At 40.3% G+C, this 15,202-nt stretch overlaps 1 protein-coding gene across 3 annotated transcripts in view; it reads left to right on the top strand.

Annotated features, from left to right (window-relative positions):
* LOC307043593 (protein transport protein Sec24C) overlaps positions 1 to 15,202 on the top strand; it is a 36,651-nt gene that overhangs the window by 16,607 nt on the left and 4,842 nt on the right. For all 3 annotated transcript variants that reach the window (XM_079688132.1, XM_079688130.1, XM_079688131.1), the window contains 10 exons: positions 658 to 754; positions 871 to 975; positions 1,084 to 1,251; positions 4,957 to 5,053; positions 5,140 to 5,288; positions 5,522 to 5,660; positions 6,742 to 6,863; positions 9,831 to 10,010; positions 10,763 to 10,960; positions 11,701 to 11,790. In XM_079688132.1, the coding sequence (XP_079544258.1) occupies positions 658 to 754; positions 871 to 975; positions 1,084 to 1,251; positions 4,957 to 5,053; positions 5,140 to 5,288; positions 5,522 to 5,660; positions 6,742 to 6,863; positions 9,831 to 10,010; positions 10,763 to 10,960; positions 11,701 to 11,790 (1,345 nt within the window). The remainder of the gene's footprint in view (positions 1 to 657; positions 755 to 870; positions 976 to 1,083; positions 1,252 to 4,956; positions 5,054 to 5,139; positions 5,289 to 5,521; positions 5,661 to 6,741; positions 6,864 to 9,830; positions 10,011 to 10,762; positions 10,961 to 11,700; positions 11,791 to 15,202) is intronic.

Raw genomic sequence — 15,202 nt, 5'->3', positions numbered from 1 at the left:
CCAGTTTAGCTTTCTTTTATATTTGAATCCTAAAAGCTGCCAAATTAGTCATATTTTTTCCACTTGAGGCTTGTCTTGAAGTCAAAAGTGTTTATTGAATGGGTTTTTGCCTAAAATGAGGTCTGTGGTTAACACAAGTTTAAGTCATTTTTCATCCATCTTCTCCCGCTTATCTGTGGTCGGGTCGCGGCGGTAGCAGTTCCAGCAGAGAGCCCCAAACTTCCCTTTCCCCCAATTCTTTCAAGATTTCGTTAAAAAACCTCAAATATATCAGTAAATACCTCATACATTGTGAATCTCTTACATGTCTAAAAACATGTAAGGCTAACAAGTTCAATGAGACTAAAGAGTTCAAACTATTTTAACTCAAACTTTCCAATTCCAACTTGTAGATTTATCCTTAGTTCTTAGCTTGGTGGTTGTGACGATGAAGTAGTGCAATCGTGTAATCTTCCATGTTCTGTTGCTGGATACAGTTGGCCCACATATGAATAACGTTTATAGTATAGTTCCTCTCAGAAAATGTTATTTCTACCTAGAAAGTAACAAAAACTTAAATAATTACATTTGTTCATTTTGTTTTGAAAGTTTTTCTAAATCACTTTGGTATAAATTTGTTTTTCAAGCAATCACTACTTGTCGGTTGTCTGTGTTTAGTGTGTTGCAGCTTGTTCCTCAGTTCAGTCCGGAGTGTGATAGCTCTAGTGGAGTTCCCATCGAGCTGCCGGTGAAAGCAGGGCTATCCGTCCTTCAGGTCAGTAATCTCTGCTCAGATATTGCATATCTTTTTTGGCAGAGGTGTTACTTTTCCAAGCCATACAACTTGCCTATTGGAAGTAACACAAACGTGTTGTTTTTGTTTGTTTCCAGGCTCTGAGTTGTCCTGGCAAGCTGCTGATTTTCCACACTGCTCCTCTGACAGAGATGGGACTCACACACTCGTCCTCAGGGTTCTTCGGATCAAACAAACCAAAGGTACACAACTCACAAAAACACACACAGTTGCACAGTTGGCTTCCTGTACAGGTGGAGGCTTCACTAATGTACACTTAAATTAATTCCCTCTTCATTTTTTTCTTCCAGTCCATCTTTCAGCCATCAGATCCAGCCATCTCATTGGCCAAGGAGTGCGTCAGTCAAGGCTGCGGGGTTAGCCTGTTTGTCCTCTCCCAGCAAGATGTTGGCGGGGCTTGGCCGGGGCACATACCATATCTAACAGGTGGAGCTCTGTACACCTACAGCCACCTCCAGGTATATCAACAGCCCCTCACAATGTAGCACTGGAAATGGCTCAGAATAAACTGCATGAAGAAGAAAGCTGCTTTGTTTTTACAGGAATAGTAGACATTTTGGAAAACAGGCTTATACAACATTCTTTTCTGCTAAATTTAAATATACAGCAAGTAGCTTGACTTGACACAAAAACACCATCTATCAATTTAAAAAATATGTCCAAAAATGTATATTTTTGCAACTTAGAAGAAGTGTTGTTTGCTGTATTTTTATGCAGTCTGTTGGAATATTAGTCTACTTGCCTTGCCAGCAGTGTGAACCACGAAATATACACCAAAGTTGTATAAAGTAAATGTATAGTACCCAGCCCATAGAAACTGCCGGATGCTAACTTGCATATGTTGGGCAATTAGCACAATTGGTATTATTTAGCATTAATTAGGTGCAGACACTAGCTAACCAATGGCTTTGCTGATTCACTATTTTGTTGTGGTTTTTTAGATAAATCGAGGATGTAAGTGGGTCTTTTTTGACCCAGTGAGGTGGTTTTCTTGAAGTATCTTTGTAATTACATTTTTTTTTATCATTTCATATTCCAGCTATTCCTCAAAAAACATGTTTTGGATATTTTAAGAAATTGTAGTTTTTGTATTACTACCCCAAGCTTCCATAAGTGGGTCAAAAATGACCCGCATGCATTTTCTATTGAATCCTATGGGAACCTTTGATTCGTATCACCTGTTGCTGTCATGAATACATTCACTGTAGACCACACAGACTACATCACAAGTGACACTTCTCAGTATAATAATAATACATTATATTTGTATAGGGCTTTTCAAGGACTCAAAATCACTTTACAATATAAGGGAAGGTTAGGGGGGTATAGGACTATCAAACTTGATCAACCGGCATGGATTGATGGGGGGTGGGCTATGAGTAGACAGAGGAGAATAGATTAGTTTTGAAAAGGGACTGGAATACTGTGAGGGTCTCAGAATAGCGGAGATCTTGGGGGAGGGGATTCCAGATCCTGGGAGCTGCCACTGAAAAGACTGTTCCCAATGCTGTCTAGTTTGGGCTTGGGGGGGACAGGAGACCGGCTGAGGTGGATCTGAGGGACCGCGGGGTTGGTAGGGGGTGAGAAGATCAGTGAGATAGGAGGGGGGGTCAGATGGTGGAGGGCTATAGGTGAGGGCCAGTATTTTGTAGTTGATGCGTTGGGAGACAGGAAGCCAATGAAGGTCTTTGAGGACTGGTGTGATGTGGTGCCATGATCTGGTGTGTGTGAGGAGTCGGGCGGCTACATTTTTTACAATTTTGAGTCTATCGAGGGAGGGGGAGTGGATGCAGTAGAGAAGTGAGTTACAGTAGTCAAGGTGGGAGGAAATAAAGGTAGGATAGGTCATTCAGCTGCAGGGCAGGTAAGAGAGGGTTGGATCTTTGCATCAATATGATCAAAACATTTTTTTGCTAAATGTAAAAAAAACCGTCTAAAATTATAAATATTGAAAAATTAAATATAAGATATTTCTAGTGTGAACCAAAATATAATACTAAATATTATACAAGTGGTTTTTCTGAACCAAAATGACAAAAATGGCATAAAAACACATTATTCTAATACGGGTCCTTTTTGACCCACTTATGGAAGAGTGTAGTCACTCGTGCATCTAAGGGTTAATCAAATTCTGACATGTTTAGGATCAAGAATGGCAGTTACAGTGGGGCAAAAAAGTATTTAGTCAACTACCAATTCTGCAAGTTCTCCCACTTAAAAAGATGAGAGATGCCTGTCATTTTCAGACAAAATGAGAAAAAAAATCCAGAAAATCACATTGTCTGATTTTTAAAGACTTTATTTGCAAATTATGGTGGAAAATAAGTATTTGGTCAATAACAAAAGTTCATCTCAATACTTTGTTATATACCCTTTGTTGGCAATGACAGAGGTCAAACGTTCTCTGTAAGTCTTCACAAGGTTTTCACACACTGTTGCTGGTATTTTGGCCCATTCCTCCATGCAGATCTCCTCTAGAGCAGTGATGTTTTGGCGCTGTCGCTGGGCAACACGGACTTTCAACTCCCTCCAAAGATTTTCTATGGGGTTGAGATCTGGAGACTGGCTAGGCCGCTCCAGGACCTTGAAATGCTTCTTAGGAAGCCACTCCTTCGTTTCCCGGGCAGTGTGTTTGGGATCATTGTCCTGCTGAAAGACCCAGCCACGTTTCATCTTCAATGCCCTTGCTGATGGAAGGAGGTTGTCACTCAAAATCTCACGATACATGGCCCCATTCATTCTTTCCTTTACACGGATCAGTCGTCCTGGTCCCTTTGCAGAAAAACAGCCCCAAAGCATGATGTTTCCACCTCCATGTTTCACAGTAGGTATGGTGTTCTTTGGATGCAACTCAGCATTCTTTCTCCTCCAACACGTCTAGTTGAGTTTTTACCAAAAAGTTATATTTTGGTTTCATCTGACCATATGACATTCTCCCAATCCTCTTCTGGATCATCTAAATGCTCTCTAGCAAACTTCAGACAGGCCTGGACATGTACTGGCTTAAGCAGGGGGACACGTCTGGCACTGCAGGATTTGAGTCCCTGGCGGCATAGTGTGTTACTGATAGTAGCCTTTGTTACTTTGGTCCCAGCTCTCTGCAGGTCATTGACTAGGTCCCCCCGTGTGGTTCTGGGATTTTTGCTCACCGTTCTTGTGATCATTTTGACCCCACGGGTCGAGATCTTGCGTGGAGCCCCAGATCGAGGGAGATTATCAGTGGTCTTGTATGTCTTCCATTTTCTAATAATTGCTCCCACAGTTGATTTCTTCACACCAAGCTGCTTACCTATTGCAGATTCAGTCTTCCCAGCCTGGTGCAGGTCTACAATTTTGTTTCTGGTGTCCTTTGACAGCTCTTTGGTCTTGGCCATAGTGGAGTTTGGAGTGTGACTTTTTGAGGTTGTGGACAGGTGTCTTTTATACTAATAACGAGTTCAAACAGGTGCCATTAATACAGTTAACAAGTGGAGGACAGAGGAGGCTCTTAAAGAAGAAGTTACAGGTCTGTGAGAGCCAGAAATCTTGTTTGTTTGTAGGTGACCAAATACTTATTTTACAGAGGAATTTACCAATTAATTCATTAAAAATCCTACAATGTGATTTCCTGGATTCTTTCCCCCCATTCTGTCTCTCATAGTTGAAGTGTACCTAGGATGAAAATTACAGGCCTCTCTCATCTTTTTAAGTGGGACAACTTGCACAATTGGTGGCTGACTAAATACTTTTTTGCCTCACTGTATGAGTCCCCTCAAACTTTAAAATGTACCCAAAATTCATCAAAATCATCCCACTGGGAGTACAAATATGGCCACTCTCTGGTTAAATCTGCCATTCTTGATCCTGAAAATGTCATAAATGGACTCCAATAACCCCAAAACCACCTTTTTTTGAATATTGTCCCCATAGGCTATAATGATAATCATGCTAACAAACACAACTTATGATCATTGTGCAAATTGCCCAACATATGCGAGTTAGCATCCAGCAGTTTCTATGTGCTGGGGACCCGTACTTGACCATTCTAACATAAAACGATGGGGTACTCTACATTTCCGGGTTCAGAATAGGACTTTATGAGCTGGCAATTAGACTATAGGCTAAGCAGACAGAGGTGTTAGAGGTCCCATTGTAGAGTGGTATCTCTTTAATTCCCCCTACAGGGAGAGTTGGACAGAGAGCGTTTCAGCACTGATCTAAACAAGATTTTAGAGACGGACACCGGCTACAAGGCTGAGCTCAGGATCTTTGTCAGCAAAGGTGAGACTTCTTTGTTTGTGCTAGTCACCTTTAAAAAAAAAAAAAAAACAGCTAGTGATTCTACTCTTCTTTCCTGTTGTCCCCAGATATGCGTGTATCCGGCTGTTATGGACTTTTCCTCCCTGGGCCTAGCCCCAGCCAGGTCACCATGGCGACTGTTGATTGGAGGACGACGCTGGCTGTAGAGCTCGCACACTCCAGAGCTCTAGACGAGACCAGAGGTGTCGCCATACAGGTGGTTAATTATTGTTAGTGATCGTCAAATTAGATCAAAAGTTGTTGTGAATTTACTGACACTTGTGTCTTTTTTTCTCACCCAAATCATTCTTTTAGTTGAGATGTTATTGAATTATTACACTTTTTATTCACTTTTCTTTTTACTTTTGAATGAGGCAACAATATATTTTGTTTTATAAAAAGATTAGTAGCCATTCCCTCTAACTCCCCCCCCCCCCCCCCCCTTGTTAGACTGTTTTGTCTTACAGCACCAGGACAGGAGACAGGAGGACCAGAGTTCACACTCTGACCCTGCGATGCTCTCGTCATCTTCAGGACACTTTCCGGCAGTACCAGGCCCAAACACTGCTCACATTCTACAGCAAAAAAAGTAAGGCTTTTATTGTATACTAAAGCAATATCTGCTCTGCATCAGTTGATGTTAACAGCTAAGTAGCATTAATGCCTGGAAATAAATACACTGCTCTGTGATACTAACATAAATTATTATATTGTATTTGAAAAAGTTTGAAAAGTATACTGTTTTTAAATTAAAACGATACATCCTTTATTCCTACTTAATTTGTCATTGTCCAATTTATATTAATAATGCATCCGAAATCAAATGAGATCATGATCAACCTGGTTTATAGATACCCTCATAGTTAAGATATTGGTGTCATCCCTGAAATGATGAACATGTTGGAAAGTAACTCAGTCCATTTACTCAAGTACTGTACATTTTCGAGGTACGTGTACTTTACTTGAGTATTTTCATTATTTGCTACTTCATACTTCTAATCCACTACAATTTGGAAGAAAAATGTATATGTTTTGCTCACCACATTTATTTGACATGAAAAGCTACTAGTTACTTTGCGAGGTCATATGATTGATACAAAATATAAATAAAATGAAAATAAATCATCAGAGATTTTTGTTATGGGTTTAGATACCTGGCAGTATATAAAAGTCTTTGAAGTGACCAGATGCAAAATTAAAATTGTGTTTATATGAATTGATCAATTATAATCCTGCGACACAATAAAAGGACATTCAGCATAATGAATACTTTTAGTTCTTACTTTAATTATAGTTTGATGCTTTTGTACTTTTACTTGAATAACATGTTGAATGCCAGACTTTTAACAGAGCACTTCTACACTGTGATATTATTACTTTTACATAAGTAAAAATCTTCCACCAGTGCTTCTTCCACCACTGACTACAACTACAATATTTTCCATAAACAAAGCAAGATTTTTCAGAATCTAAAGCCCAATAGATTCCTCTGTAAAGCTGAATTGTATATATAAGATGAAGGGCAATATACTATGTACTAGTCATTAAAATGTCCTAGTTGCTTTATGGTTTCATTTGTGTGCAGTCATTCTCAAAATAAAAAAGTGGAAAAAATGTATTGAATTAAAATGTGACAATGTAAGAAAACTTTAATTTGTGTTTTGGTGTAGTTTACTGCACGGTGTTGGAGCGCCCTCTTCAGGAGCTGAGGGAGGAACTGCAGACGGAGGTCACAGAGGCGCTGGCATCTTACCGCAGACACTGCTGCTCCGCTTCAGTGTCTGCTGGACAGGTCAGCTTTAGAATCATAACATACACTTTAAAGTATAACGTTGACGTCATTACAACATACAGATGTAGCACCTCATTTCGGACGTCCCTACCGGAGTGGGGTCGTGATCGGCGTGGAGTCGATCCTCGCAGAAAGGAAAACCCCCCGCTTGACTTGATATGGCCCCTTGATAAATGATAATGAAGCCAGCTACAATGGATCATGGATCCACCAGGGGGTGCAGTGATTAAAAAGCTGCCACACTGGAACTCATGTGAAATAAACAGCTGATAGATTTATGTCTGATTACTATAGCGGATCTTTGTTAAGATCCATATGTCACGGATAGGATCATATTCTGTGCTAAATAAGAGACATGTAATCATTTACAAAACATCACCATGTGAAAACAATCGGTTTGTTTTTTCATCAGGAAATCCAACCCGGCTCAAACAAACGATTTTTAATCATCATCATCCTCCTCACGATCATTTAATGTATCATATGATCGCCGAATTGACATGAAAGCACTAACAAATATGAATTTACTGTAGTCAACTTCATTAAAACTTTATTAACGTGCGCTCAGGAATTCACTAAAAAGAGGTTTATTTTTAATGGAGCCTCGTCATCTCACCACGGGCAAACAAGAATATGTGGCCTACAGTGTTAATAGCTTACTTTATTATTAGTTTTTAATATTACTGCTATAATAATCACACATTGAGTTAATTGTTGTGCAATGTTAAAATCAGACCGTTGTTTTTTTAAATAGTCTGAATGAAACTCGGCAGCTCTCAGGTGATCAGGTGATCAGCTGATCAGCGAGGGCTGTGTGTGACTCTCTTTGTTTACGCACCTAATGGCCAATCAGACACAGCTCTCCTACCCCCCTGTGATCTCTCTTTTTGATGGTTGGGTTGCCGAATCCTGGATTTTGCATTCATTCTTCACTTATTTTTCAGTTCATTTTTTATTTGCCTAGTTAAAAAAGCTGCCTAGTTGGAGTTTATTCACACGTCACATACTACAGTGGGTAATGTTTTCAAGAAACATTGAACAGTGCTGCCACATATGACACAGGGAAAAAAGAAAAGACTCTGAACCCTTTCTTTGCCATTATATAAAAATAATGTTGCTACAAAAGTATAAATTAGGCTTACTAATAACACAACTCAGATCTGAAGCTACACAGGAATCTGCTGCCAAAGTGCAATAAAAAAGACTAAATTAATAGAATCAAACACTTTTTTTGTTGCATTTTAGTAGATTATAAAAAGAAATGCCTTTAAAATAGGATGCAAGCAACACTAGTTTCTTAACCTGAATTGATAATAGACTATAATCAATTTAAACAGAACAGATATTAATGTTTGCATTCTTATACCATTTTGTACAATAATTATAATGAATAAGTTCAAACAAACTAAAACTTACAGCTGATTAATAACGGTATCTAAATTGAGTTTTTATTATATCAAAAACCTGTTGAAATGCTACTGTTATTTTTACTGTCCCCCAAAAGCGCGTCGGCAGAAGCCTCCAGGAATGCTTCTTTCACAACTTCACCATCTTTGAAAGACTTCATGTGTTTCGCAAGAACGTGACTGACACGATAAGATGCTATGGTAGCAGCCTTGCTCTTATTGTTGGGCCTGGTGAAAATGGACTGCTGTGCATTTAGCTGTCCTTTCAGGTCCCTCACCTTTTGGGAGCGTAGGGCAGAATTAGGAGGGAATTCCGTCTTGTAGCGTTTGTGCACTGTTTTGAAATGCCGCTCCGTAATTACCCTTCTTCTTCATGCTCGCATTGCAGATGAGACAGATGGACTTTGAATTGGAATAGATACAAAAATAATCATTCTCCCACTTTGAGTGAAAATTATATATTTTGGGCTTTTTTGCTTCTGCCATAATTGCGGTCTTGTGTGTGTGGGGACTGTCACTCCTGTTGACACGGAGAACCTCAGCTAACTAGTGCCCACTGGCCACCAGTCACGCCCCGACACATAGGGTCACGCCGGCCAATCACAAAGCTTTGATGCGTTCAAGTGCATTATTCTGGCACAGGAAGATTATGTTATAGGAAATTAACGATAAAACAGAATATTGTTCTATTTTTAGACACATCTCGCGATCGACTGGAAATCTCCCCGCGATCGATTGACTGGTTGGGCACCCCTGGCTTAGAGCTTTCACGACTGCAAACATTTTTAAACAAACATTGACCATGTACCGTTCACCCAGTTGTCTTTGTGTATTTGTGAATGAAGCGCCATCTCATGGTTAAATCCTGACATTGAACAAATGGGGAAATCTGGCAACGCCCTCTTAGAAAATAGTGGGAGGTCTTTAAAATCCAAGCCACTGGTAAACGCTGGGGTTTTGGTTGGAATACGCTGGGTGGAGTCCTTTCTAGAGTGCTACATCTGTAAAGTGGCACTGTTTGAATATCTCAAAAGTCTTTCTTTTTTGTTATTGTAGAGGAAAATCTTGGCAATTATTCAGTTTGACCTTAATTGCTTCTTCTTTTTTTCTTTATGAACCACATTTACCCTCAGATATCATGTTCCTCCCTGGTGGAGCTTTTCATTGATTTATAATAATAACAAGTTAAACATGTATCTTCTTGCTGTTTTTGGATTGTTATATAGTGTCATTATTTTAGTTTAAGTCGTTGTTTTCGTTTTAATTTTGGCAGCTCCAGGCACAACTTCAGGCTTTGTTTTTAAACCGGGCAAGCCGGCGGTCCAGAGAGGAAGTAAAGCTATTGTTCATTTTTCCTTTTGATCGTAAAAAAGATAAAATATATTTTTGCCTGGACAATTTGTTAATCCTTTGAAAGATTCGCTACCTAGTGCCTCAGTGGAAGTTTTATTTTGAGTTTTTTTTATCCGCTACATTCCCTCTGTAACTGTCACTGTGCAAACCTGGAGTGGATTTAAATATTTTGTCATCATGTCCTGTGTTCTGTATGTGTGTCGTGTAGCTGGTCCTCCCTCAGTACCTGCGAGCACTTCCTGTTTACATCAACAGTCTGAGGAAAAGCGAGGTGCTGCTGCCGGGCCTGAGGAGCTCCATCCACCAACGGCTGCAGCAGCGCTGCCAGGTGCTAGGCATGGACACCTGCAGCACCTCCACTCACTTCTACCCTCTGCTGCTGCCTCTGGTTAGTGCCCCCTTTGTGGTTATAACGGCTGTATTGAGCCTATAGGGAGGCTGTGGCTCAGTGATCTTCAAATCAGGGGAGCACCGGTTCAATCCCACCTTGAGATCCACTGCAGTCAGCATGTCATTGTGTCCCTGGGCAAGACGCTTTACCCCAAATAACTTATGTGGCAATTGCCCACAGTATTGAGTGTATGCAAGTCGCCTTGGGTAAAAGCGTCTGACAAGTAACAATGTAATGTAATGCAATGGCTGTATTGAGTAGGTAACAATTTACCAACAGGGTCTTAATCAGTGAGGGTGACATCTCAGGGGGAAATTCTGCATCACGGTGCTGAAAGCCATAGTATTCACTTTCTAGCGATCAAAAACACAACTGTAGTTTTGGAGGTATTACTTTTGACATCTTATTTAGTGTATCTCATATTGTAAGGCACTCCAGCATCGACAAATGTAACTAGTTTTAGTTGAATTTCAGCTTCTGTCAGACAATACGAAATAACTTCAGCTCAACAATTCTTTGTGGTTACAGTAGCTGTATTGAGTCAACAATTTATAACGGTAAGGTTAATGTTTTAGATCAACGCACAGATTTGTTTTTCTGCATCTCTTTACTCAGTATCTTTTGCCAGTATTTCTGCACCATTGGTGATACAGATTAGGCTACATTATTTTTCATGAGTATTATTAGTACAAAAGAATCTTAGCATTATTTTCCTTTCTGACCCACATCCACTCATCTTGCCCCTGCAGCCGCTGGCAGCTAACCGCTCCGTCTCTCCACCCCCCCCGGTGGCTCTGCGCTGCTGCACGGCCAGCCTGGAGCCCGGATGTCTGTATCTGATTCATGCACCCCTCACACTGCTGCTCTGGGTGGGTGACCAAGTCCCATCATGCACCCTGGCGGAACTCTTCAACAACAACTGCTTCTCTTCCCTGCCCTCTGGAGAGGTAAGAGATCAGACAGATACTCACTCATACAGTAATGCTAACCTCTTTTAAAACTATTTTTTTTAAACGTTTAAAAAAATGTCCCTTAGCTTTTCCTTTTTTGTCTGTTTTTTGTATTCATTGGTTTATTCTCAAAATGTGTATTCATTGTGTTTTATCTATGTTCCTCTTGTCTGAGTTAAATAATCTAATATTTGTACTTTCTCTTTTTATGTCTGTGAAGCACACATTTTTTTTAATGAACCATATGATATTAATTGGTGTATGTTATATTATCTAAAGCAGATAATATGCCTTATTAAATCAAGAGTGTTTTATAATAGTGTATAGTGTAAAAAAATAATTTAAAAAAACTTCTTATTGCCTGCATCTGTTTAGCTGTATATGTTTCAAACATTCAATAAATACAAATGCAATACATTTAACCTTCTCGCATAAGAAGATGCTTGTTGGAATAATACAACTTATATAAACAAAGTTTTATGTCAGCTATTAACAGAAAGCGTAGAGTAATGTTAGAACGTTATTGAGAAGAGGAAAACATGGTGTTGGGCATGGGATGTAAAAATATAATGATGCCTTTAACTACTGAACTGAGCCCTTTAGTAGAACACAGATTGAACCCAAAGGGATATAAAGACACCAATGATTGCTTTTCTTCCTGGTGATGTAGTTCCCTGCAACACTGACAGGTTCACTGTTGAGTTGACTCTCTTTTCTGCTGTGTTGTGTTTCTTCAGACGAAGCTGCCAGTTCTTGATAACCCTCTGTCCATCAGAGTGCGGTCCCTCATCAGCACTCTGAACTCTCAGGCTCCCTGTGCCCGCAAGGTGAGTTGCTGACACCTCTAACTACTCAGTCGCTTTCCCACTCCTCATGTCTACTCAGTCAATTAGAGCTACCTTGAGGAAAGAGCTGAATCTAATCCTCCTAATGTTCATTCCAAGTTGGACATTGGATTAATTTTTTTAACATGAAGAAGATTAACCTTTATTTTATCCCAAAAGAGAAATGCATGTGTTCACTCATTTGTGGTTACACACAGGACAATGCACACACATGCACAGGACCTATAAACAGTATGAATACATATACAAACACATGCACTTTTTATGTTATGTGGAGATATCATTTCCCCCAGTTTGACATCCTATATCTATTTTGCATTGTGGGTATAAGCAAACCAACACTTCCTCCCAAAACGTTTTGAATTTGTCATTTCACATTTTTTCATATAACAAAAAAATCATGGCAGAGCTATAAAGTTTATACTATGTGAAATTAGGTGAAAGAAAAAAACAAACAAGAACAGTGAGAAGTTGAGCACCAACTTTTGACCTATTTTGACCTTTGCACTTTCTGAGTTTTACCCTTTGGTTTCAGTTGCCACATGTTGCCCAAGCCCCCAGGAAGCGCGCCGGACTCTGAGGAAAATATTAGTTGTAGCCAAACGGCGGTACTACACTTCCGTATCAGTCGCCGGGCCCGGAAATACTTTTGTGGAAAGAGACATCTGTAAATCGTTGTATCATTTTTTTTAAAGTAAATAAACTACCCAGTATGAACATTTGTATAGCCCTTATTAAAAACATTCGGTCCTCAAGTAGTAAAATGTGCCAACGTTATTCTGAGAGTTATTTTCCTCGGCATTATGAACGCGCATCTAACCCACGGGACTGCGCCGCCCGGCACGTTCATGTGACGTGTTCAGTACTACATGAGTTTTACCTTTACCCATGGATGCACAATAACAACGGATTATATGAATACTTTTGTGACGTTACGCTCTCTCAAAAGTTGGGCCATTTTGTCTTCATGCGCCAATGAGCAACTCTCATAGGAATGAACAAGGCCCCGCCTCCCACGCTGAATCCAGTTCTTATAGAGTGGCGAAGTCACGGCCATCGACTTCCGGTCCATGGGACCTTATTTCGGAAAAATTGTGTATTGAAGTCAATGGAGAGAGAAAGATTATCTTTCGATCCCGTTTGAATTGTGCCACGAATTACACATATGATGTTTGTCAATTTAAAAGATAATTTTGCCAGTCAAAAAAAAAAAGATGTCGTAAAACTATTTTTTTTTTGAGTGAAACACTCAATGAACTACATCTCTGGTCTTGCACAGCAACACACGTCACCAAGATGGCCGTCACTACTGTCTTGCTAAACAAGGGATTGACTACCCTCACTATCACCACAATGAAACACGTCCAGAAGAATGTCATGCAAAGCTGCCTTCCTTTGATTCTCTCTGAACTGCCTGATCTTTTTAATGTTTGATGTCAACCATTTGTGCAGATAGCATGATGTAGAAAAGATTGCTAACGTAGCGTTAGCATTTCTCCCCCGGGCTTAAATGGTGTATTATAGAATGATCACACCGGTGTGACAGTACTCTTCAAAGGGTTCACGAAATATGACTACTACTCTTACTGTTTAACATTTTGGGTTACTTAATGTTACTTCATGTTAAGGCTAATAAAAATGACGAAGCTAATGCTGTAATGCTAACTAACGTGCTTGCTACTAGCTAGGTAGCTAACTTGATCCAGCGACTCCTGGTCCTTTCATCAGACGGAAAGCGAAAGAACGAGCAAGACCCATTGCTGGTATGTTAACAACCGGGTACTAAGCACACAGGCATCTTGTCAAAGTTATCTTATCTTAGCTATCTCTTATATTTTGCGGAGGAAAACAATTGTGACATCAGTTATGACATCACTAACGCGGGATTTGTAGTCTTTCTAGTTGCGTATTTTTCATAGTCTTATATTTCAACAGTTTTACGACAAACTAGGGCTGGGCGATATATCGAGTTTTGAATTTATATCGATATATTTTCATGCGCGATATAGGATTACATCATATCGTATATATCGATATATATTAAAACAAGCTGCAAGTTGCTGCAAACTCCGCTGCAAACTCTCTCTGCCCCGCGGCCCGCCTCTCTGTATCTCCAAGCAGCAGCAACGGCGCCCTGCCGCCTCCCCCTCACTACCCCCTCGCCCTCACCCCCACCTCCCGACATTTGCATGAAGAAGCATGGCAGCAGCAGCGAACAATCCGGAGATAGAGGAGGAGACAGAAAGGAGAGAAGGTGATACAGAAAACGAGGATGAACTGGTTGTTAAGAAGAAAACAAACGGCTCTCTCATTTGGAGATGGTTTGGTTTTCAAGCGGCAGACGTGGAGCAGAAAAATGCACTTTGTAGACAATGCCGGAAAAAAGTTGCAACGAAAGGGTCGAGCACAACAAATCTCTTCCACCACTTACAACAGAAGCACAAAGTGCAGTATGAGGAGTGTATTAAACTGCGTGCTGCAACCCAGACCGTGAAGACTTGTCAGCCTCCTGCCTCAAAGCAAATCACGCTACACAACTCACTCACACGTGGTGTGCCTTATGAAAAAAAAAGCGAAAAGTGGCGTGAAATAACGAAGGCAGTGGCATATCACTTAGCCAAAGACATGGTCCCCACGTCGACTGTGGAGCAGACCGGCTTTGTAAAGCTGCTAAAAGCTGTTGACCCCAGGTACGAGTTACCTGGTCGAAATTACTTTGCAAGAGAAGCCCTGCCCTGCCTTTCCAAAACTGAGCTGCATAGCCAAGAAATTCCTCTGTGTGCCAGCTACCAGCTCCCCTTCAGAAAGGGTTTTTAGCTGCAGTGGAAACATTGTAACCTGCCACAGGGCTTCTCTGAAGCCTGACACTGTTGACAGGCTAGTTTTTCTGGCACAGAATCTGTAAGATATACAGTAGTAGTTGGTCTGGCCTGTTATTTTTCATCTCTTATGTTCGTTATGCGAGATTTGCACCCAGATAAAAGATGCACTAAGTGATTGATTTATGTTCAAATCTGCTAACATGTTTAGTTTACAAAGAACTGTCTACCTCAGTTACTTTAATTTACAAAGAACTGTCTACCTCAGTTACTTAAAAGAACAAACCAGTCTTATTTTTGATCTGTATGTGCACATTTTGCACAAAGTTATTTATTTTAATTTATTTTATTTAAGTGGTAAGGCACTAAAGACGCAAGTAAGGTGTGGGTGAAAGAAGGAATTGAGGGAGTGATGGAGGAAGGAGGGAGGAAAGGAAGGTCAGAAGGAGTGAGGGGAAGAAGGAAGGGTTTAAGGAAGGAAAGAAGCAAGGAAGGAGGGGGAGAAAGAAAGAATTGAGGGAGGAAGGATGGAAGAAAGAAATCAGGGACAGAAAGAATATGAAATGAAGGTAGTA

This window comes from Notothenia rossii (assembly GCF_949606895.1).
Source record: "Notothenia rossii genome assembly, chromosome: 6".
Taxonomy (NCBI): domain Eukaryota; kingdom Metazoa; phylum Chordata; class Actinopteri; order Perciformes; family Nototheniidae; genus Notothenia; species Notothenia rossii.
The sequence above is the reverse complement of the archived record's forward strand: the minus strand, read 5'-3'. Positions and strand labels throughout refer to the sequence as shown.